The 17772-nt window shown below is 39.6% G+C and overlaps 1 protein-coding gene across 1 annotated transcript; it reads right to left on the bottom strand.

The window, feature by feature from the left end:
• Nucleotides 1-1985: 1985 nt before the first annotated feature.
• LOC135462839 (uncharacterized) lies at nucleotides 1986-10833 on the bottom strand. Its single transcript, XM_064740122.1, has 5 exons — nucleotides 10677-10833; nucleotides 7769-8377; nucleotides 5529-5799; nucleotides 4928-5206; nucleotides 1986-4550 (listed from the first exon to the last, which is right to left on the bottom strand). The coding sequence occupies exons 2-5, from the start codon at nucleotides 8375-8377 to the stop codon at nucleotides 4300-4302; spliced, it is 1410 nt and encodes a 469-aa protein (XP_064596192.1). The 5' UTR covers nucleotides 10677-10833; the 3' UTR covers nucleotides 1986-4299.
• Nucleotides 10834-17772: the final 6939 nt, after the last annotated feature.

The following is a 17772-nucleotide window of genomic DNA, read 5'->3' as shown; positions in this document are numbered from 1 at the left end:
CTTAAGCCCTAAATAATACTATTCCTCCTGGGAACAAGCCTTAAGACTATGTTCTAAACACGGGAGGTCAAACTACTTAATATACAACGCCATAAATATGCCATACTCATGAGAACTGGATTCCAACATGTCTACGCATGTCTGACGGACACGGTGGGCGAATATTGCGTTAGTTTATTGGATTATTATTAAAATATTAAAGACTGTGCTCGCCTTGTTTATATATACTTAACCTGGAATTCTTCAATCCCCTTTTTTGATTTATGAGCCAGGAAAAGATCGGCGTTCTATCTCAGACAGTTTATGATGGTTTTAAGTGAAGAGTCAATAGATCAGCCCATAGACCTCACTGTGGGTCTGTCCAGCCTTACCCCAGAGACCTGCCGTCTATCAACTCCCGTGAGTACCGGACACAAAGCTCAACTGATAAATTCCTATACGGTGTGAGACTTGATACCCTTGCTTTTACAACCCACCCAAAGCGACATTTCTGCATGTTATTACGCCTGCGTTATAAACAAGCGGTCCATAACCATCAAAGGCCAAGAGCAAATTTAACCTTTTTATTTTTCAAAAGTATTTTGCAGATCGATAAAACCAAAGCATATATATAGACATCGCATATGACCTCACGAAGTGTACGTGAAGTATACATTATAAGTGTCTGGGTGTCAGCGATAAAGGAAACATCACGTGTGTACTAAGGCTGTGTACTCTGGGTATCTGGGTATAACATTTACCCTGGGTATCACACAGTGAATCAATTACAACGTAGCGAACCCCAGTAATAGGTGGTTCGAAAATTTCAAACATGATACACCAAGAAGTAGGCGTACTGTACACGTGTGCGTGCTCCAGCAGGAGTAGTAGATTTAATATTATCTTCACCATATTGTTTTTTGTTTTTTTTTTTTTGTTTTTTTTTTCGTTTGTTTGTGTTTTGTTTTGTTTTTTTTTTGTTTGTTTTTTTTGTTTTTTGTGTGTGTGTGTGTGTGTGTGTGTGTTTGTGTGTGTGTGTGTGTGTGTGTGTATGTGTGTGTGTGTGTGTGTTTTGTTGTTGTTGTTTTTTAAGCCATTTTAATCGTATTAGGTGGTGGCATCTTCGTGGTTAATACCATACCCTGGGCCCCAAGTCGTCGTCGGCATCTAATAACATGTAGTGAAAAATTGTTAAGGTATAAATGATAGGTGTGTTTACTGAGATCCAGATTTGCAAGCATGAAAAGCATAATGTCGCACATGGTGTTCCATCATTAATGTACTACGTCCATATTAATTACCATAATTTACACCCCTCAGCACTTTTGCCCTTTGTACCATAATGCTGGCCGCTGTCGTGTAAGTGAAATATTCTTCAGTACGGCGTAAAACAATACGCCGCACTTAACCCCTTGTGTATTGGAATCGATGTTAAGGTAACTTTATTCGTTCTGCCTGTGTGGAGCCCAGGTTTTGAACACCTGTCAAGCACAACACCACAAGGGAACATTCCGCTGCTGGCAGCTACATGCAAGCTTTTTGGTAGCTTTGTTACCAAATCGAAGTTAATCCATGTAGCTGTCAGCTATTTGTTTTATAATCTTGGAGTTATAGGGTATTGGTCATTGCCTTATAAGAATTTACTGCATCTAAGATTAATGGCAATAAATCAGACTGGGAACTATCACTCTACATGAGCATGCCAGCTGTGCATTTGATGATAGCATCTTAACGGACGACCACTTGTCTTCGACTAATATGGCGCGCTTAGGTGTGCGTCATATGTGGGAAAGTTCGTCACATTTTAACCCAGGGCGCCGCGTTTTCCCCCACCCATAAAACTGACTGCCATCCTGCATATTGTATCAGTGAAAAATCCGGAGCATACCATTGGACAACAATCAAATAAATAAATAAATAAATATATCTCACTGCAATTTTACATTTTGCATTGATACAAATAAGAGTTGATGAAAAACAAAATTAAAAGAGAATACAACCACAAGTTTGATTAAAATTTTGTTTATTTTCTTAGATTTTCAAATGGACGGATAATACATGGAATGGAATGTAAATTGACCAGGAGCAGTCCCTGTTTGCTTAGGGTATCTTTTCTGAGAAATAAGTTCTAGACTTCTCACATATTTAACTATTAAATAACTGTAAACACGTAATACTTTTCAAAGATCAAATGAGACAGATATTCTCCCGGAAAACCACACACACAGCTAAACACATAACACCATTAAACGTGGTCTGTCTGTCACGTGATCATGGAGATCTATAGCGTTGACAAGGATACAGGTTATTTGTTTCAGTGTCAACGCTGGATGTCAAACCGATGACAAACCACAATTTACAACACTCTGCTAAAACGCTATAAATAGTGTTAATAATCATGTAATAATGTTAACAATAGTCATATAATAAAGTGTTATAAAATCTATTACCGAAAACACATGAGTAATAAATACTGTATTTACATTGTAATATACAGGTAAGTTCTTCAGATCTGGCTCCAGCTATAAAGATTGTCCGCAGGCCAACCTTAGTACAATAAAACTTATCTACAACTTACATGTCAGGCATACATACAATTTTCAAGTTACACGTATATACACAATTCATTTTTGTTACACGCACACATCTTCAACGTCATATATACTATACTTCTATTTACAAAAAAAGGAAACGCAAACCACACGCATTGTATCACAGTTGGGATCAGCATTATGCAACTCATGTAATGGCCATTAGACTTACTGCATAACATTATTAAATATTCTGTAAATGCGCATGCTACATTGTATTTAAAACGATATATATTGTTTACCTGAAGATGACATGTGTTAAACGCGTAATGCATATTCTTTATGACTAATATGTTGGACTAAATCACTGGTTTACATTTTACAAAAAGAACAGAAACTGTAATAAAATAGAACAGTAAATACATGAATATTCATGAACCCGAAACACAATCATGAATAAATCTGCTCGTCTGTTGTTCACCTTAGTGAAAGCTAATTAGCTGGTGAATAGAGAGAGATAAACGAAGATATAATTTAGTGCTGGACGGAAATGCAGGGCTGCCAAGGTGTATAATCGTGGACGGAAAATGCCGAATGGCGCCGAGCATTGGGGATAACAGCCGATACTGAAATGTGAATATCAGTTGAACTACTTAAAGTAGGCAGTAGATTTTTTTCGCCAACAGTGATGAATTTTTTTTTAGATTTATCCAAACAAACTGTTTATCTTGATATTGTTTTCATGAAGGTTTACCTGTAAAAAATAACTGTTTACTTTCACCTAAAATGTTCATTGCATAAGACGGGCAAGAAAAATGAAGATACCAAAACCTACCTATATATTACAATTTTAAAAACTACACCCTAGAAAAATCATGGACGGATTTCTGATATTGGGCGGCAATTACGTGTAAATACATTTTCACTTCATATTTACACAATGTGTACATACAGAACATAAAACAGAGCAACCTTCCGTGGACGAGATATACTCATAAAGCGCTTCACACAATAATTAAATCTATGATAACTAATCTAGTATATTAACGTACAAAATAGGTCATACAAAAAAGGCTTTAGCACTTCTGGCAATGTACGAGCCACAGAAAAACTGGACGGACTTCTGATAAGGCATCTTAGGGAATAAATCTGGCAACGATTATCCCATTCATTTACAAAAATGACACTAAATCACAGCAAAACTCTTTTCTTTCAACCGCTAAAATCATTCATCCAATTTACTTTCATGCTGACAATTTAGTTGAACTTCTTTCACTCTTAACATGTTCGCGTACATTCATTATTACTTGTAACACTTTCAGGCATTTTAATTACTCTTACCAATTTTTGGATTACCACTTTCTTTAATTTACACATGCTAAGAAATGTTCATACTTACACATTTTCAGAGATTTTCATTGGTTTACACACTTAAATACAGTTTCGTTATTTTCTTATTCGCTTTTCGTTACTTTCACACTTTTAAACATTTAATCGACCATACATATACATATATACTCACAGACAGTTTTAAAATACGATGTAAGTTATTTAAATATTACATTACATTTCTGTTACTGTCCAGCAGTTTTTTTTATTTTTGGCGCCCGCGCCTTTAAAACTTTTCGGTGTTGAAAATACTGAAAATTGAGGGTGTCAAAATGCAAAAAAACAAAATAAAGAAAGAAAAAAAACAGGCTATGTTCGGATAAAGAAGAAAACACGTCTCTGCATTTAACCTTCGACAATATTAATATGTCTACTCCAACAGAATGATGTCATCAATCGGTTATCTCATGCGTTGATCCTTGTGGCTGCAGATCTGTTGAATGGCCCTGAGAATATTCACCGATTCTTTCAGCACAGAGTTAGTTTGAGTTAACTCCCTGTTGAACTGCTCAAAACTCTCACGTGATGAGTCCTTCCGCCGGATGTTCCTGTACGCACACTCCGTCATCTGGAGGAAGTGAGATTCCATCATTGAGCATGCGCAGTTCACATGATGGTCACGTGATTGTGATGGACCGATGTCACCGTAATCTGTTAATGTAAGAAAACAGTTTTTAATAACCAGATTCCTCAACACTTTGAGCAGTTTTCTAATAATCGAAAAGGCTTACAGTATCTTACAGATGGATTTCAATGACATTTTTTGACGGTGTTTCATACTTCAGTGACAAGCCAATTTAAACAATGCACAGCGCACTAAAGTCAACCTATGTGAATAGCAATGATGTATTTTCCTACCTCATGCCCTTGTACTCGCACAACAGTAAAATGGATACCATAAACATAGCGCATCAACTCTCCTTTAAAGTATATCGCCTAACTGTTTTCCCAGAGATTGAGGTACTATAGACGTTGGCAGCTTACACATACAGAGAAAGTACAGGCAAAGGTATCTGCGCCAGACCTACCATAGCAAGCCCGTTTTGAAGGATTGAGCATCTCCAGAAGCCTTTCTCCCGTACCACCACTTCCTGAAGATTCCACCTTCTGGTAAGGCGTAATGAATTCCGTATCTTCTGCAAACACTTGTTTCCGTTTTAGCCTTCTAGGTGAAGCCTCTGAGGGAGGCCTTGACGAGCATTCAGGACTGACAGGTATCTCTGCCCAGTAGGGGTAGAGCGGGTAGTCCCGCGGCCGCGGGGATGCCGCACTCTGAGAGCAGTTTTCCTTTTGTGGGTCGATATCATCTGTAAAAGATGGAGAAAGTTTCGAATGAGTAAAATAATCTTGACTGCAGCCATACAGGTGAAACATTCTGAAGTAGCTAAACTTAAACGTAACCAATCGATCATTAAATCAGCCAAAATGAGTATGCAAAATGCCGTGTATGCAAATTTTTTCTCCCAAACTGAAATCTCACCAAATTCAGTGTATGTACTTTAACATAGAACAAATAGTTATTGTTTTAATTAACTGTACAGTTTCTCTCCATTGTGTTCGCTTGTTTCATTTAATATTATTTCGGGACATGAGCCTGTGATGGTTTGAGCGATTATCAAATTAACCCACCTTGGTAAGAATACATGCGCAAGTCACGTGGATTTCTGGGCGAGACAAACAGCTGTTTCCTGGCTCTGACGACGTCATCGTGTCGCGTGTGTCTGTAACTCGAGAGTACATCGCTTGGTGTCGGCTGCTCCCGGCGGTATGGCGAACGCCTGGCGTAATCCCACGCAACAGCATCGTCATATCTCGGTGACTTCCGTGATGGAGTTTCTATGTTTTCCATATGGTTGTAGACGCGTTTCCCTGGCGTTGTTTCCAAGATTGTTTGGAAAGTCTGGAAAAGTAGAAAGCAATTTTCATAACTGATCCTTTGCAAAGTTGATAAGCGAGTCAAGATATGCCAAACAATTTAAAAAAATAACGAGGCTAACATACACGTTAAGCTTTTGGTGAAGCGGACAATATTAGCAATGGGCCAAGTGCAAAGAGGTATCAGCTTTTTGAAAAAGAAATATTGTATACAATGTTATTTTCTTTTTTCATCTGTGTCCACGTCATTATATGGTCTATAATGACGTGGACACAGATGAAAAAAGAAAATTTCCACTCACAAGGACGATTACTAATCAGCTAGATAGTTGGTAGATGGAGACGGCAAATTTTATTGACTGAAAACACTGAAACTATTCTAAATTCTTGACAGCTTTCAAAGGCGTTGGCACCACTCTAAGTAAACACAGCGGGCCTCGGGGTTCTAGTCTAGCGACCAAGGCACGCTGCCAGCTAGGTTCATGTTGTAACAGCACTTTGTTAAAGGCCGGTCTTATTTTATTCAAGTTAACAATGCCTCGATGTGTATTACATTGGCCGAGGCGTGCAGGGTAACCTGTATCCTAAGTACAGGCAAACAGTTAGGTGATAAATCGCTGTTCAGTTAATTATCGCTTTCCCAAATCATGCGCAGAGCTGATTTGCGCCGAATGTTTGCCACCGTTTGACGTCTTAGGAAATCTGTAAGGCGTTTTCCCCTTCCTCTGTTTATTTAGCCAAGCGGTCGTGTTGAAAAGCAAGAGTTAGATATTTTTCTTATCTGGACAGCCATTACCTCAGGTCGGCGCTTGCTCGAGCATGCTCTAAATGCGACTTGTCAATAGCCATAAAAACATACCCCAAAAAAGCGAAACCGTTACCTTTAGCTAGATAAACTTGTGTTGGTCTAATTGTCACTGGTAGCCTAACTAGCGTGTCAACAAGTGTGTGAGGTTGAACGATAAGGCCTCTCGACACATGTCACTTATAATAGACCTCCAGATTTCAATCCCGTTATTCTAGAAATACCGTTATGGGCCTCACTCGCCTAATCCTCGTGTTACCGACGCTCTCCGCGCAGGATTATTGTCATGGTAATGGCCACGACTATAAAGGCGCCTCAAACACCTGAATGCATCCTTTTTCATGGACTCTGTCAATTCTCCCGCCCCGTTCCCACCCTACCCCATTCACGGTTCCATTCTCATTGCTCTTAACGCTCTAGTAAACGGACTTTTTTGATCACTTAAGCAATATGTGGAATGCATGGAGCAATTACTTGGATCACTGGACTCCATATTTCAAAACAATTTTTACCATGATGAGCACCGATTACCCTGGCAACCACATATTTGTTCAATACGCATGCGTAATGGAGGTCCATTACGAAGGAACAGAGAAATGTACTTAAAGAAGAGACGGACAAAAATTCTAATTTACACTGAAATTGATTCCACATCATCCTTACTGACTGACTATTTCCCAATCATGTAATCAAGCGCGGATGAATTGATTAATTATTTAATTGCAGGTCCATTGTATTTAAATTAGGCGCATGCAAAGAAATGAAATAATTTATTCGAAAACTTGAAGCGACCGAAGAATTCACATCATGGTAAGGAGACGCGTCTGGAGCACCCACTCAATATGTGCTGAGATAGATATCTAAACCCTGACGGATAAACATGCCGTCATAGTTGTAATAACCCATTATCTCAGCTGAGTTCATTACAAGGCAGAGAAAAAGCCATCCAGATTTGACATTCTTGAAAGGACATTAATTCATCCAGAAGACTGTAACTGAGCAAAGTAACTTTGTAACACCCGGACACGGTATGTATCTCAAAGACTAATTTGGTGGAGGTTTATGCAGGTGGTATGTTTGACTTAGACTCTCCAGTAAATTTATTCAACCCTTCAAAGACACCTATGTTTGATTATTCTAAGTTGAATCAAGTCTGACTGCTCAACATGTAAACACAAACGCCACATACCTGCAACTCACGATCCGTATCCATGGTGACACGTGTCTGCATTCTACTGTCGTCATTTGGCTCGGCATAAACAGCGACATGGGATCTGTTGTCGTAAACCGTTTGGTATCGGCTTTTAAGTGAGTTTCTTTCAGCATCATAACTAGGGAAACTTTCAGGTTTTTGAAAATGTCTGGACAAGTTCACCTCGTCATCTTCCAACATTCTCTTTCGGGTTTGAAGAGAGTCTTCTTTGTTTTCTCTTGATTTCTGCCTAGTTGATGATATTAAAGAAGAAGTAGAGGAATTAAAACGGAAAAAATCGTCATCCGTCGTGTCCGGTGAAACTGGTTGCTGAGTTCGTGGTCGGTTTTTGGAAGGTGTCGAGTTTTCGCAGATGTCTTCTCTTTTTGACACCCCCGGGGCGTTTCCGCCGTCACGGTTGAGTTCCGCCAGCACCTCCCCGAGTCGCTCTTTTGGATGAATCTTGTCTCCTGTCGTCTCATCTCTGACAATCACTTTGAAATTCCCTAATTTGTCGAGCAGCTCCTTGGGGAGGGCCTCAAGTGGAACGTACACTAATCGGTCTCCACGGGGAGGGACGTTGTCAGGGCCAGAGACGTCTGTCATCTGCAAAGGCATCATAAATCAGAAAATAATTAGTCTAATAAAATATCATCGATGGTATGTTCTGCTCACACAAGTTAGATACAACATCGTCTGGAAAGGTCACGTTTGAAATAGTGCATGAAATACATATGTATCTAATATTCAAGGTATATTCAGTATATTAATCCAATAGAAATACGAACCATTGAAGGTAACATATTTTACGTATACATGTTCTATACAGCGTTAGCTGGAAACGCGATGTTTGGAACAGTGTGTAATGTGTACTGTAATTCAGTAAAACATGAGTGTCAGCGATATTGCTGACATGTACATGTTTGATACAACAAAGAAGCTCATGTTTGAAACAGAATACGTGTATACAGTATAAACGTGTGTTAGTCAAAAAATATGAGTTTTGGTATTATATATTGAACACATATCCAAGGGACAGCTTCATGGATATCGATCTATAATTATTATCAATAAAAGAGAGTTGAAAAGAACATGAAAAGATATTATACACGGTGTACAAGATAAGACAAAACATCTAATGTCAAATCGGACATCGTTTAATGATCATTAACAATTTACTGTACCCTTTCTAATATACAACTATGACGTATTCACTTGTGTCCATGGCAACACTTCACCCTGCCCGCCCAAGGCTTTGATGTATGTAATAGCATTCTGTTGTTAGATAATTCATTAATATCGATGCCAATCAAAGAAGTAGATCATTAAGGCAGATGTAGAAAATAGCATGCGTGCAAGAGAAAATGTGTAATCTGTAGATCAACCCTCTGGTGCAAGTATACTATAGGTGTACGGTTACCATAGGCAACAGTAGTCACATTGCTGAACTTTGATAATTACTGGAAAAGTTTGCTCCATCACATTTAAACATAAAATACATATTTATCCAGAACACAACCCAGGAATATTATATTTCCATCATACGTTATCTGCGTTGGGGGAATGTTTTGAACATTGCTCGACCATGAATTTTAACACAGGCATGGGATCTGAGATATAATAATGCGGTCGATGTTGTAATTAACCTATTTTATAGTACGCATCCAAATAATCCATGCAGAGTTATCTGCCGTTAATCAATCCAACATGCACTAAATCAGGCCGCTAAGCTTCACAATGGATTTACATTGTACATAGATCTACCTGTGATAAGTATGCTCAATGGGACTGGGGCAAAGTAACGGTAAATATCGTATGTAGGTCTGGACGAATTGAATAGTAGTTTTGCCTTGCATGAGCGAGTTTGCACGTGAGCCTGTTCGGAGCAGGGAGTGCAGTTTTGACAGTATGATTGGAGGGGTTGAGAAGATGGAGGGAGGGGATCAAGGGACAGGAATCCGGGTTGGATGTTATGCATTGCTAGACATAAATACACAGAACTGAAATAAACCCCCGTTATATTTCATTCAATAGCCTGTACGGGATATTACAATGAAAAAAAATGATTGAAGCTTAGTGCCACTTCGGCTGTATTTCAAACGGTGTGAAGTAGGTCAGAAGTACAGTTAGCTGTAAACAAGCCTCAGTGCTTTCCCCGCGGGTTATAAATCAAAATGATCGACTGAATATCAGTGCAATAACTTTTAATAGCGATGAATATATATCTAAGGCGGCCTCCGTGCCCGAGAGGTTTAGCGCGCGAGCGCAGCGCAATGACTCAGAAGCCTCTCACCAATGCGGTCGCTGTGAGTTCAAGTCCAGCTCATGCTGTCTTCCTCTCTGGCCTTACGTGGGAAGGTCTGTCAGCATCTAATCTTTCAGGATAATCGCACGTTTCCACTGGGCTCTACACGGTCACCCACCCACCCCCACCCCTACAAGCACAATACTGTCGTTAAACATTTCCAAATCGCAATTTCCGCAATGCCTTTTCATCACTAATTAAAACGCTGGTCTCTGCCACATGCAATAACAATTCGCATGTCATTTAGCGTAATTTCAGTTGCGGATTTAATTTGATGAAATGTCCTACATGTGCTACGAGTTTTGTCATCTCGCTCCAATCAACGTTATGATGGTGGAGGGCGATTTGTGAAAACAATTAAGAAATTGGTATATATATATATATATATATATATATATATATATATATATATATATATATATATATATATATATATATATTAAAGTAAATACAGTAATAGTATTGCCTGGTCTGTCAACAAAATGTGGCATGTAGAAAGTCAAAAAAAAAAGAAGCCCAAACAAACTGAACATATATCACTGAGAGCCATGGACATATTTAACTCCACCTCAGGACGTATACAAACATAAGCTTTCTTACCTTGGCACCATGCGGCTGCCTTTACTGGAAAAAAAAAACGTGTCAGTCTACAAGCACCGTCTCCGTACTCAATGTCCCCATGCTGATAACGAACGCCTAACGGCAAACCTCGGCTTTGTAGCTCCGATCGCGTGCACGAGGCTATATGGAACCAGTACACCTGTCATGCGCTCGGCTGTCAACTACCCACTGACAGCTCGCATGCTACACCACTGCTTCATATATGCAGAGAGTGTGAGCCGCACTCGAGCCCCGGACCTGTTTATACCTGCTCGCGCATGTCAGGTGTAGCGGAATGTCGTTACACGGTTGTCAACTTTCGGGAAGCCTCCTTTGGAGGCACTCTTGGTAGCCCTTTGGTCGGGGACAATACCCAGCATTATTCCCTGACCCTCGGGGCGGGTCGGTCATGCTAGTGTCTTTTATGCTGCACTGCCAAGACTCACCCCTCCCTACTCTTATAGTAGCATCTTACCATTTTGGTTCAGTTAGTATAATTCTTGATGCACCAGCAGAAAAGTGTCAAGACTCTTTCGGAATGCCAAAAAATTTATGAAACGCAGTACCATCAAAACCAGGTAACGCCTCATAGACAGGTGCCAGAATTTAGATGCCAGTGCAAATTATAGAAAGGTGGGGGCCATACTAGACGCCTTTTATAAAAGGATTAAAAGATTGTTTTTAATTGCTGCATAACTCACCCAAAAATAGCCTCCCGAAAAGGGCTTTTATTCTGTTATTATAGAGAGCTGCCCGGAATCCTCAGCATTCAGGATAAATGTATATATGGATGGAATCTTTGTGTGTACACCTTATACCCCTACATACAGCACCCCGAACCGCGTAATTTTCAAGGGAATACCAAACGCACAAACTAAGTCCTAGCTTATTTAATACGCGGAATCATTCATAGGGTAAGTGACATACTTAAAACCATCACTAACATTGATAAATCAATATATTCGCGAATACGACGTTAAACCCGATGGAAATACGTTCTACACCAAGTATCCAATGCCAAACATTTTCTTCATTTATACTACTATGTTTTCTTCCACATTTCATACTTTCAAAACCATAGAAAAACAATCGCCCACCCTGTCATCTGCTTAATCCTTTGTACACATGCAGTGATCTGTTAACTATTTACTTTTTATTTTATTTTTTTCTTCGATGCACATATCGAGCGGCTGTAATTGCTGCTCGGTAAAGCCTAAGTTCAGCTGGCTTGGACGCATTGTGTTTTCTGACACCTCACAATCAAGTATAACGTTTGGCTTTATTGTTTTTTATGATCTCGAACTATGTTCCGTCTAATTACACTGAGCTCATCTAAATATCCATGAAGTCGGAAAATAACCTGTATAATTGAACCAAGAGTGGTGTACAATAGAAAATACCAATTATGTCGTCAAGGAAATGGAATCTGTGAAGGTCAATATTTAGTGGGGATTAATTCTGTCGTTTCACGGTGCACCTGCACGCGAGTGGCCAGGCATAAATGTCCTGCGCAAGCAGACATCAAAATTCTGTGCCTTTTTGCTCCGTGTTGGTCATTAGTTCCCCGCAAGAGTGGCGGGTTATAAACACGCGCACAAAATATTCAGATCATTCTAGTTTACTTTCCCATCTCCTTACGTCGGCAAATCTAGATGATATGACATAACTCTTGATTTGCATTTATGTACACAGTTTTTTACCTTTTGACTTCCATAGGCGAAACAGAATTAAACCATCCCAACTTAACATCTGTATAATTTAGAAAGGTAGGCTTTGTCTTGGCAACAAGGTGGGATGACACAACTGCATGCTTGTCTCCCACTGGTAAAGCAGATCCAGAACTACTTGAATTTTAAGCGAGATGTTTTAATGTTGCTTTTCTAGACTTTTCGTTACTGGCACACAATCCCTGGTATAATTTTGCTATGTCATAACTGTTCACGGCATCTGAATTCCTCTCTTTCGTCATGCCGTACAGATGCACCTTCTATTGATCAGTTTGTGAAGTCATTACACACATTTAGTGAGTTTGCTTTGCTAAATCGTTTCGTAAAATTCAGTAAAGATGTGACATTTCCCTGGTACCTTTGGTGATACCGGGATTGAGTAGGTAGACTGAGAGAAGTTGACCCCGATTACCAACAGCTGTATTTCAGGCATAAGGTGGGCAATGGGTTAAGCTGGAATTGGCGGACAAGAAATGTGAAAAACGAGCCACTATTCGATAATGAAAACTTCCTATTAACCTCTCAATCAACAACTGACATCGATCCGCGGTATTGTTGTAGCGCGCAGTTCTCGCCTCTACATGCTGTCCGCTCAATCAGATGTAATGAAATATTGATTCTTGTTTGAGGGCGAAACACATGATGTGCCGTTCAGACGTGCTCAAATGGAGCTTTGTCTAATTAACTCGTTACCGCCAGAATGTTGATAACACATAAGCTTAGCCTGAGGGTGTTTCCAGGGAGAAGGGAGGGGACGTGTTGGGGGAGGGGGCGGGGGGGGTAGACGTAATGTAAATCCGTTGTACATCTGTCAGGTTTATTAAGATGTACAAGGAAGAAGTGTGCCTAGATTACGTTGTATCTTTGGGCAGGTAAACTCAAATGCCCCCCAAACCCCAAACCCCACCCCACCACCTTCCAATTCCTCCAGGGTGTTAGGTGTTAAATACCAACCACTTAATCAGCTACACAGCATGAGGTGAAATCTATACGGAGACCAGTTTATGACGATTGTACGTTTGTATGCACGTTACTAACTGTAAATAACTCGCACACATTACATATTTTCCCACGTAAAAAATATATAACAATTTATTACGTATTTATAATATCTAAACACTTTATAAAGTGCAATAACCAAGGTACTTAGCTATTTTGAAACATATATAGCCTTCCCGACCCCCTCCACAAAACATTGTGTATTCAGGTTTACATAATGTGTTCTTGTGTAGAGTCTAGGGGGGGGGGGGGGGAACTTGCAGTAAAACCAGAATTATTTTAAAGAGGAAAAATGTAAAATTTATATATGAACAGTGTCTTAAAAAGTAAAAGAAGTCAAAGATGCATGACAATAAACACAATTCAAAAAGGCTAAATTTCATTTGATTTCTTCTGATTTTCTACTTTCCTTTGGGAAGATTCAATTTGATGGACAAAATGAGAAAACGTCTAGAACACTAATCATGTCAAATTCAAGACAATGAGAGCGTTAGCTTAATGGACAGTCTTTAGTAAAGCATTTGCATGGGCGTTGTTTCTTAGCAAATGGTCGCTTGGCAACTTCTTAAGAAATCATCGACATGTACAGAATTTCCAGAAAAATTAACATTGTGTTAATTATTTCATATCGGACAAGCAGAGACGTAAAATAAGTTTCGTTCAGTGCAGCTTACCACAACTGCTAGTACTACAAAATAACTCTTTGGAAATTTCATGTTTTGTTTTTTTTAAAAGTGATTTTAACGTACAGGTTTGGAATGTAAGGATAGTGTATTCCAAACACACACACGAACTGACATGCCAAGACGAACAGTACATATACATAATGGCTTTCAGTGCAGAGGTTCTCTCACACGACGTTTACCCTCACGCGTTGGGGTACGTATGTGTATATTGTCCAATAAACAGTTTAGGTGCAGGTCCTACTTAAGAGGTGCATTGATAATATAGTTGACTCTTTGTGAGGCTAAGTGCACCGTGCTTACCCTATACATTGAGTGCGAATATGGGCCTATGCATGCTTTGGTTTCGGTATGCGCAAAGCAAACAGAGGTTAACTGTCGAAGCATAACAGTGAAATGCCGAAACTGCAAGCTAATAAAATAAACATGGCTTTGACAAAAGCTTAGGCCGCGAGTTAAACTCAGTTGATATACATTATTAAGTGAGACTGGTGAAATACTACCGGCTGGCGACCACATGTTCAAACACCTACAGCCGGGCCTTCACTTCAGGTAATTGTATCTGTGCGCGTTGCCGTGAATGAGAGCACAACGATCGCTTGATAGTGAAACGTCACAAATCTATACCTCGGTTTGAATAGACGAATTTCTACAAGAGGGGATAGAATAAGTAGTTTTACCAGGGCTCCTATACACTAACACCACAGTGTTTCCGCGTATAGCCTAACTTGTGAACATTTACTTTCACAGTGGGGAAATTGTCCTTTAGGGTAACGAAAGGGGGCCTTCGTGGCTCAGTTTGGTTAGCGCGCTAGCGCAGCCTGATGAACCAGGAGTCTCTCACCAATGCAGTCGCAGTGAGTTCAAGTCCAGCTCATGCTGGCTTCCTCTCCGGCCGTACGTGGGAAGGTCTTCCACCAACCTGCGGATGATCGTGGTTTTTTCCCCGGGCTCTGCCAGGTTTCCACCCACCATAATGCTTGCAGCCGTCGTATGAGTGAAATATTCTTGAATACGGCGTAAAACACCAATCAAATAAATAAATAATGAAAGCTTTCTCATTCTGTACCTATGTCCTGGACGTATTGCGGTGTTTGAGTTATAAATGTAAGTTATTTCCTTGGTGTTTTACGCCGTATTTCGGAATGTTTGACTTATGAAAAGACTGCCAGTAAAATAGTGGATGGGAGCCGGACAGAGCCAGGGGGAAAGCCACAACGATCCGCCAGTTGCTGAAGGACCTCTCCATATACTACAGAAAAGGAAGCCAGCATGAATGAGCTAGAATTGAACTCACAGCGATCGAACTGGTGAGACGCTCGTGAGTTAATGTGCTGCGCTATCACTCTAGCCACTGGTTACCTGAATGGGTTTGATGGTAGCTATAGATAATAAGTAATACGGTCATACCTTTTATAGATAATTGATGTTACCTCCTCGCACTGTGCTCAGCCCGAGGGAATAGTACTGGAGGCGACTCCTCAAGGTCATTTCTGACTGAAAATTATAACTTAAAACCTCGTCACATTCAAAAGTTGAAATTTGGATTCCTTTGTTTTAAAAGATAGCAGCTAGATGGGTTTTTATAGTTCCAAAAACAAGCTAAAAATCATATTTCACATTTGACTTATGTTACAAACTTTGATAGATTGATAGCCACAGCCCTTTTCGGCCAGTTATATAGCTGTTATTAGGAGACACGGATTAATGTTTCTTTAATCCACAGGCAAACAAACAAGCAAGCTAAATCGCAATTTACGTCTGAAGGTTTGTCATACACCTGCAGATGGTCGTAGGTTTCCCTCGGGTTCTGCCCGGTTTCGTCCCACCAAAAATGCTGGCCGCCGTCGTATAAGTGAAATATTCTTGAGTATGGCGTGAAACACGAATCAAATAAATAAATCAAATAAATGACGAATTTGTTTTTTTTGTTTGTTTGTTTTTTTGTTGTTGTTTTTTTCTTTCTTTTTTTGGTTTTTTTTTTGTTGTTTTTTTTTGTTTATATATGTAGTGAAACATTTAGCAGAACACTACTGTATTGACTAGCTGGTATGTATCTCGATATGTTGATCCAGTCAACTTGCTTCAAGAGTTATGAACTAGAATAGACCCTGCTGCAGTCTTTGAGACACGGACTAGATGATTTTACACGATCATCTTGATTGTTCATATAACAAGTCCCGGGAAAGAGTTCACTTTTGAATCGGACAATACCGCATTCGACTGGTGAGAGTCGCACGAAAGAGCAGCTCGTCTAAAGAAATTAAAGCCCTATTTGTTTTCTATTTTTGTTGATCTGTATGCGTTTTATGCGTAATAAATTAGTAGAGATTTATAAATAAATAAATACTGTTGCAATGTAATGTCAGTATTGGGATTTCTTACAATTTTCCGGATATTTGTAAAGTGTCCAATTAGAACGTATTTCTGATGATGATGAGTGTTAGATTTAGACAGTTGTGTTCTGATCAAATGAGTAACACAGCATTCTCACACTAGTTGAAATCATTAGGCACCTTTAGTTTACCGCGGCAAATCTTAATCTCTGCGCCAAAATTATACGAAATGTTGATATGGCGCATGACTTGGTTACCCTGTAGGAATATTCGGAACTTAAAAACAACTTATGCAAGCAAATAAATTGCTAAGTTCAGTTAGAGGCCTACACAATTAGGACAAGGTATTAACCAGCTTCATGCATAACACCAAACTATATTTAATTTAACAGTGGCATTTCGTGGCATTATTTCACCTCTAGAGGTGCCGAAATTTCTTCCTACCTGAATTTCCAACAACTTTCTCTAAAGACCTGTTCCCACGAAATCCGTCCTTGTCCAAGCTTCGCCAATTGTTAATCGGCTACAAGGCAATAATAAGCTATACATATGTGTGCCCCTCGAGCATGTGCCAGACAAGGCGGACACAGTAGGTGTTCCGCTTTACTTACCCTTCGCCTCATAGAGTAAACCAAACCGCCATTGTTGACATTGTGGTAACCGATGAAAGCATCTTTTTTCTCCTCGGTTAAAGACGCTTTCAAAACCCTTGATGAACTGATTTCCAATGATCTAACAGTTTGCGTTAAAATCACTCAGCCAGAACCAAGTTTATGTAAACCTCTGTCCAGACAAGACGGCCGGGTTTTGTTCCCCGGCAATTAGAACGTTGACGAATGATTGCTTCCAATGCGCGTCAGTTTGCTTGCTAAATTAGGTTTGTCTAATTCCATTGAACTTTTGTGTCTACTGCCTTCTTGGCAGGTTTTCGGTCCCAGGTTGCCTGAACTGTCCACACTTCAAGCTATAACGACGTCGCATTATGTAACATTTACTGCGAGAAATGATTTTAATTTCGGTATGAAGGTTTTGCATATTGGTGTGAAGGTATGTATATTCCCCGTCCCCTCCAAATTAAGGAATTCATGATATAAATGAATTGCATAGTTAGATTCACAATTTATCAGTAAGACTGAAACATCTGCTGAAGGAAGCGATACACATTTATACACGTACAAGAATAGGGTTTAACCAGTCAAAGGCGCGGGAACAGCATGTTTCAGCTCGCACCCTAGACACTGATTTACATGCATATCACACACAGAGGGGTTTTGATGGTAATTACAACACATAGGAAGTGTCTAATTTTAGTTCTTCTTATTCCACATTTATCCATTCATGTTTTCGAGAA

Source organism: Liolophura sinensis, chromosome 2 (assembly GCF_032854445.1).
Source record: "Liolophura sinensis isolate JHLJ2023 chromosome 2, CUHK_Ljap_v2, whole genome shotgun sequence".
Taxonomy (NCBI): domain Eukaryota; kingdom Metazoa; phylum Mollusca; class Polyplacophora; order Chitonida; family Chitonidae; genus Liolophura; species Liolophura sinensis.
This window is presented reverse-complemented; position numbering and strand designations above follow the sequence as displayed.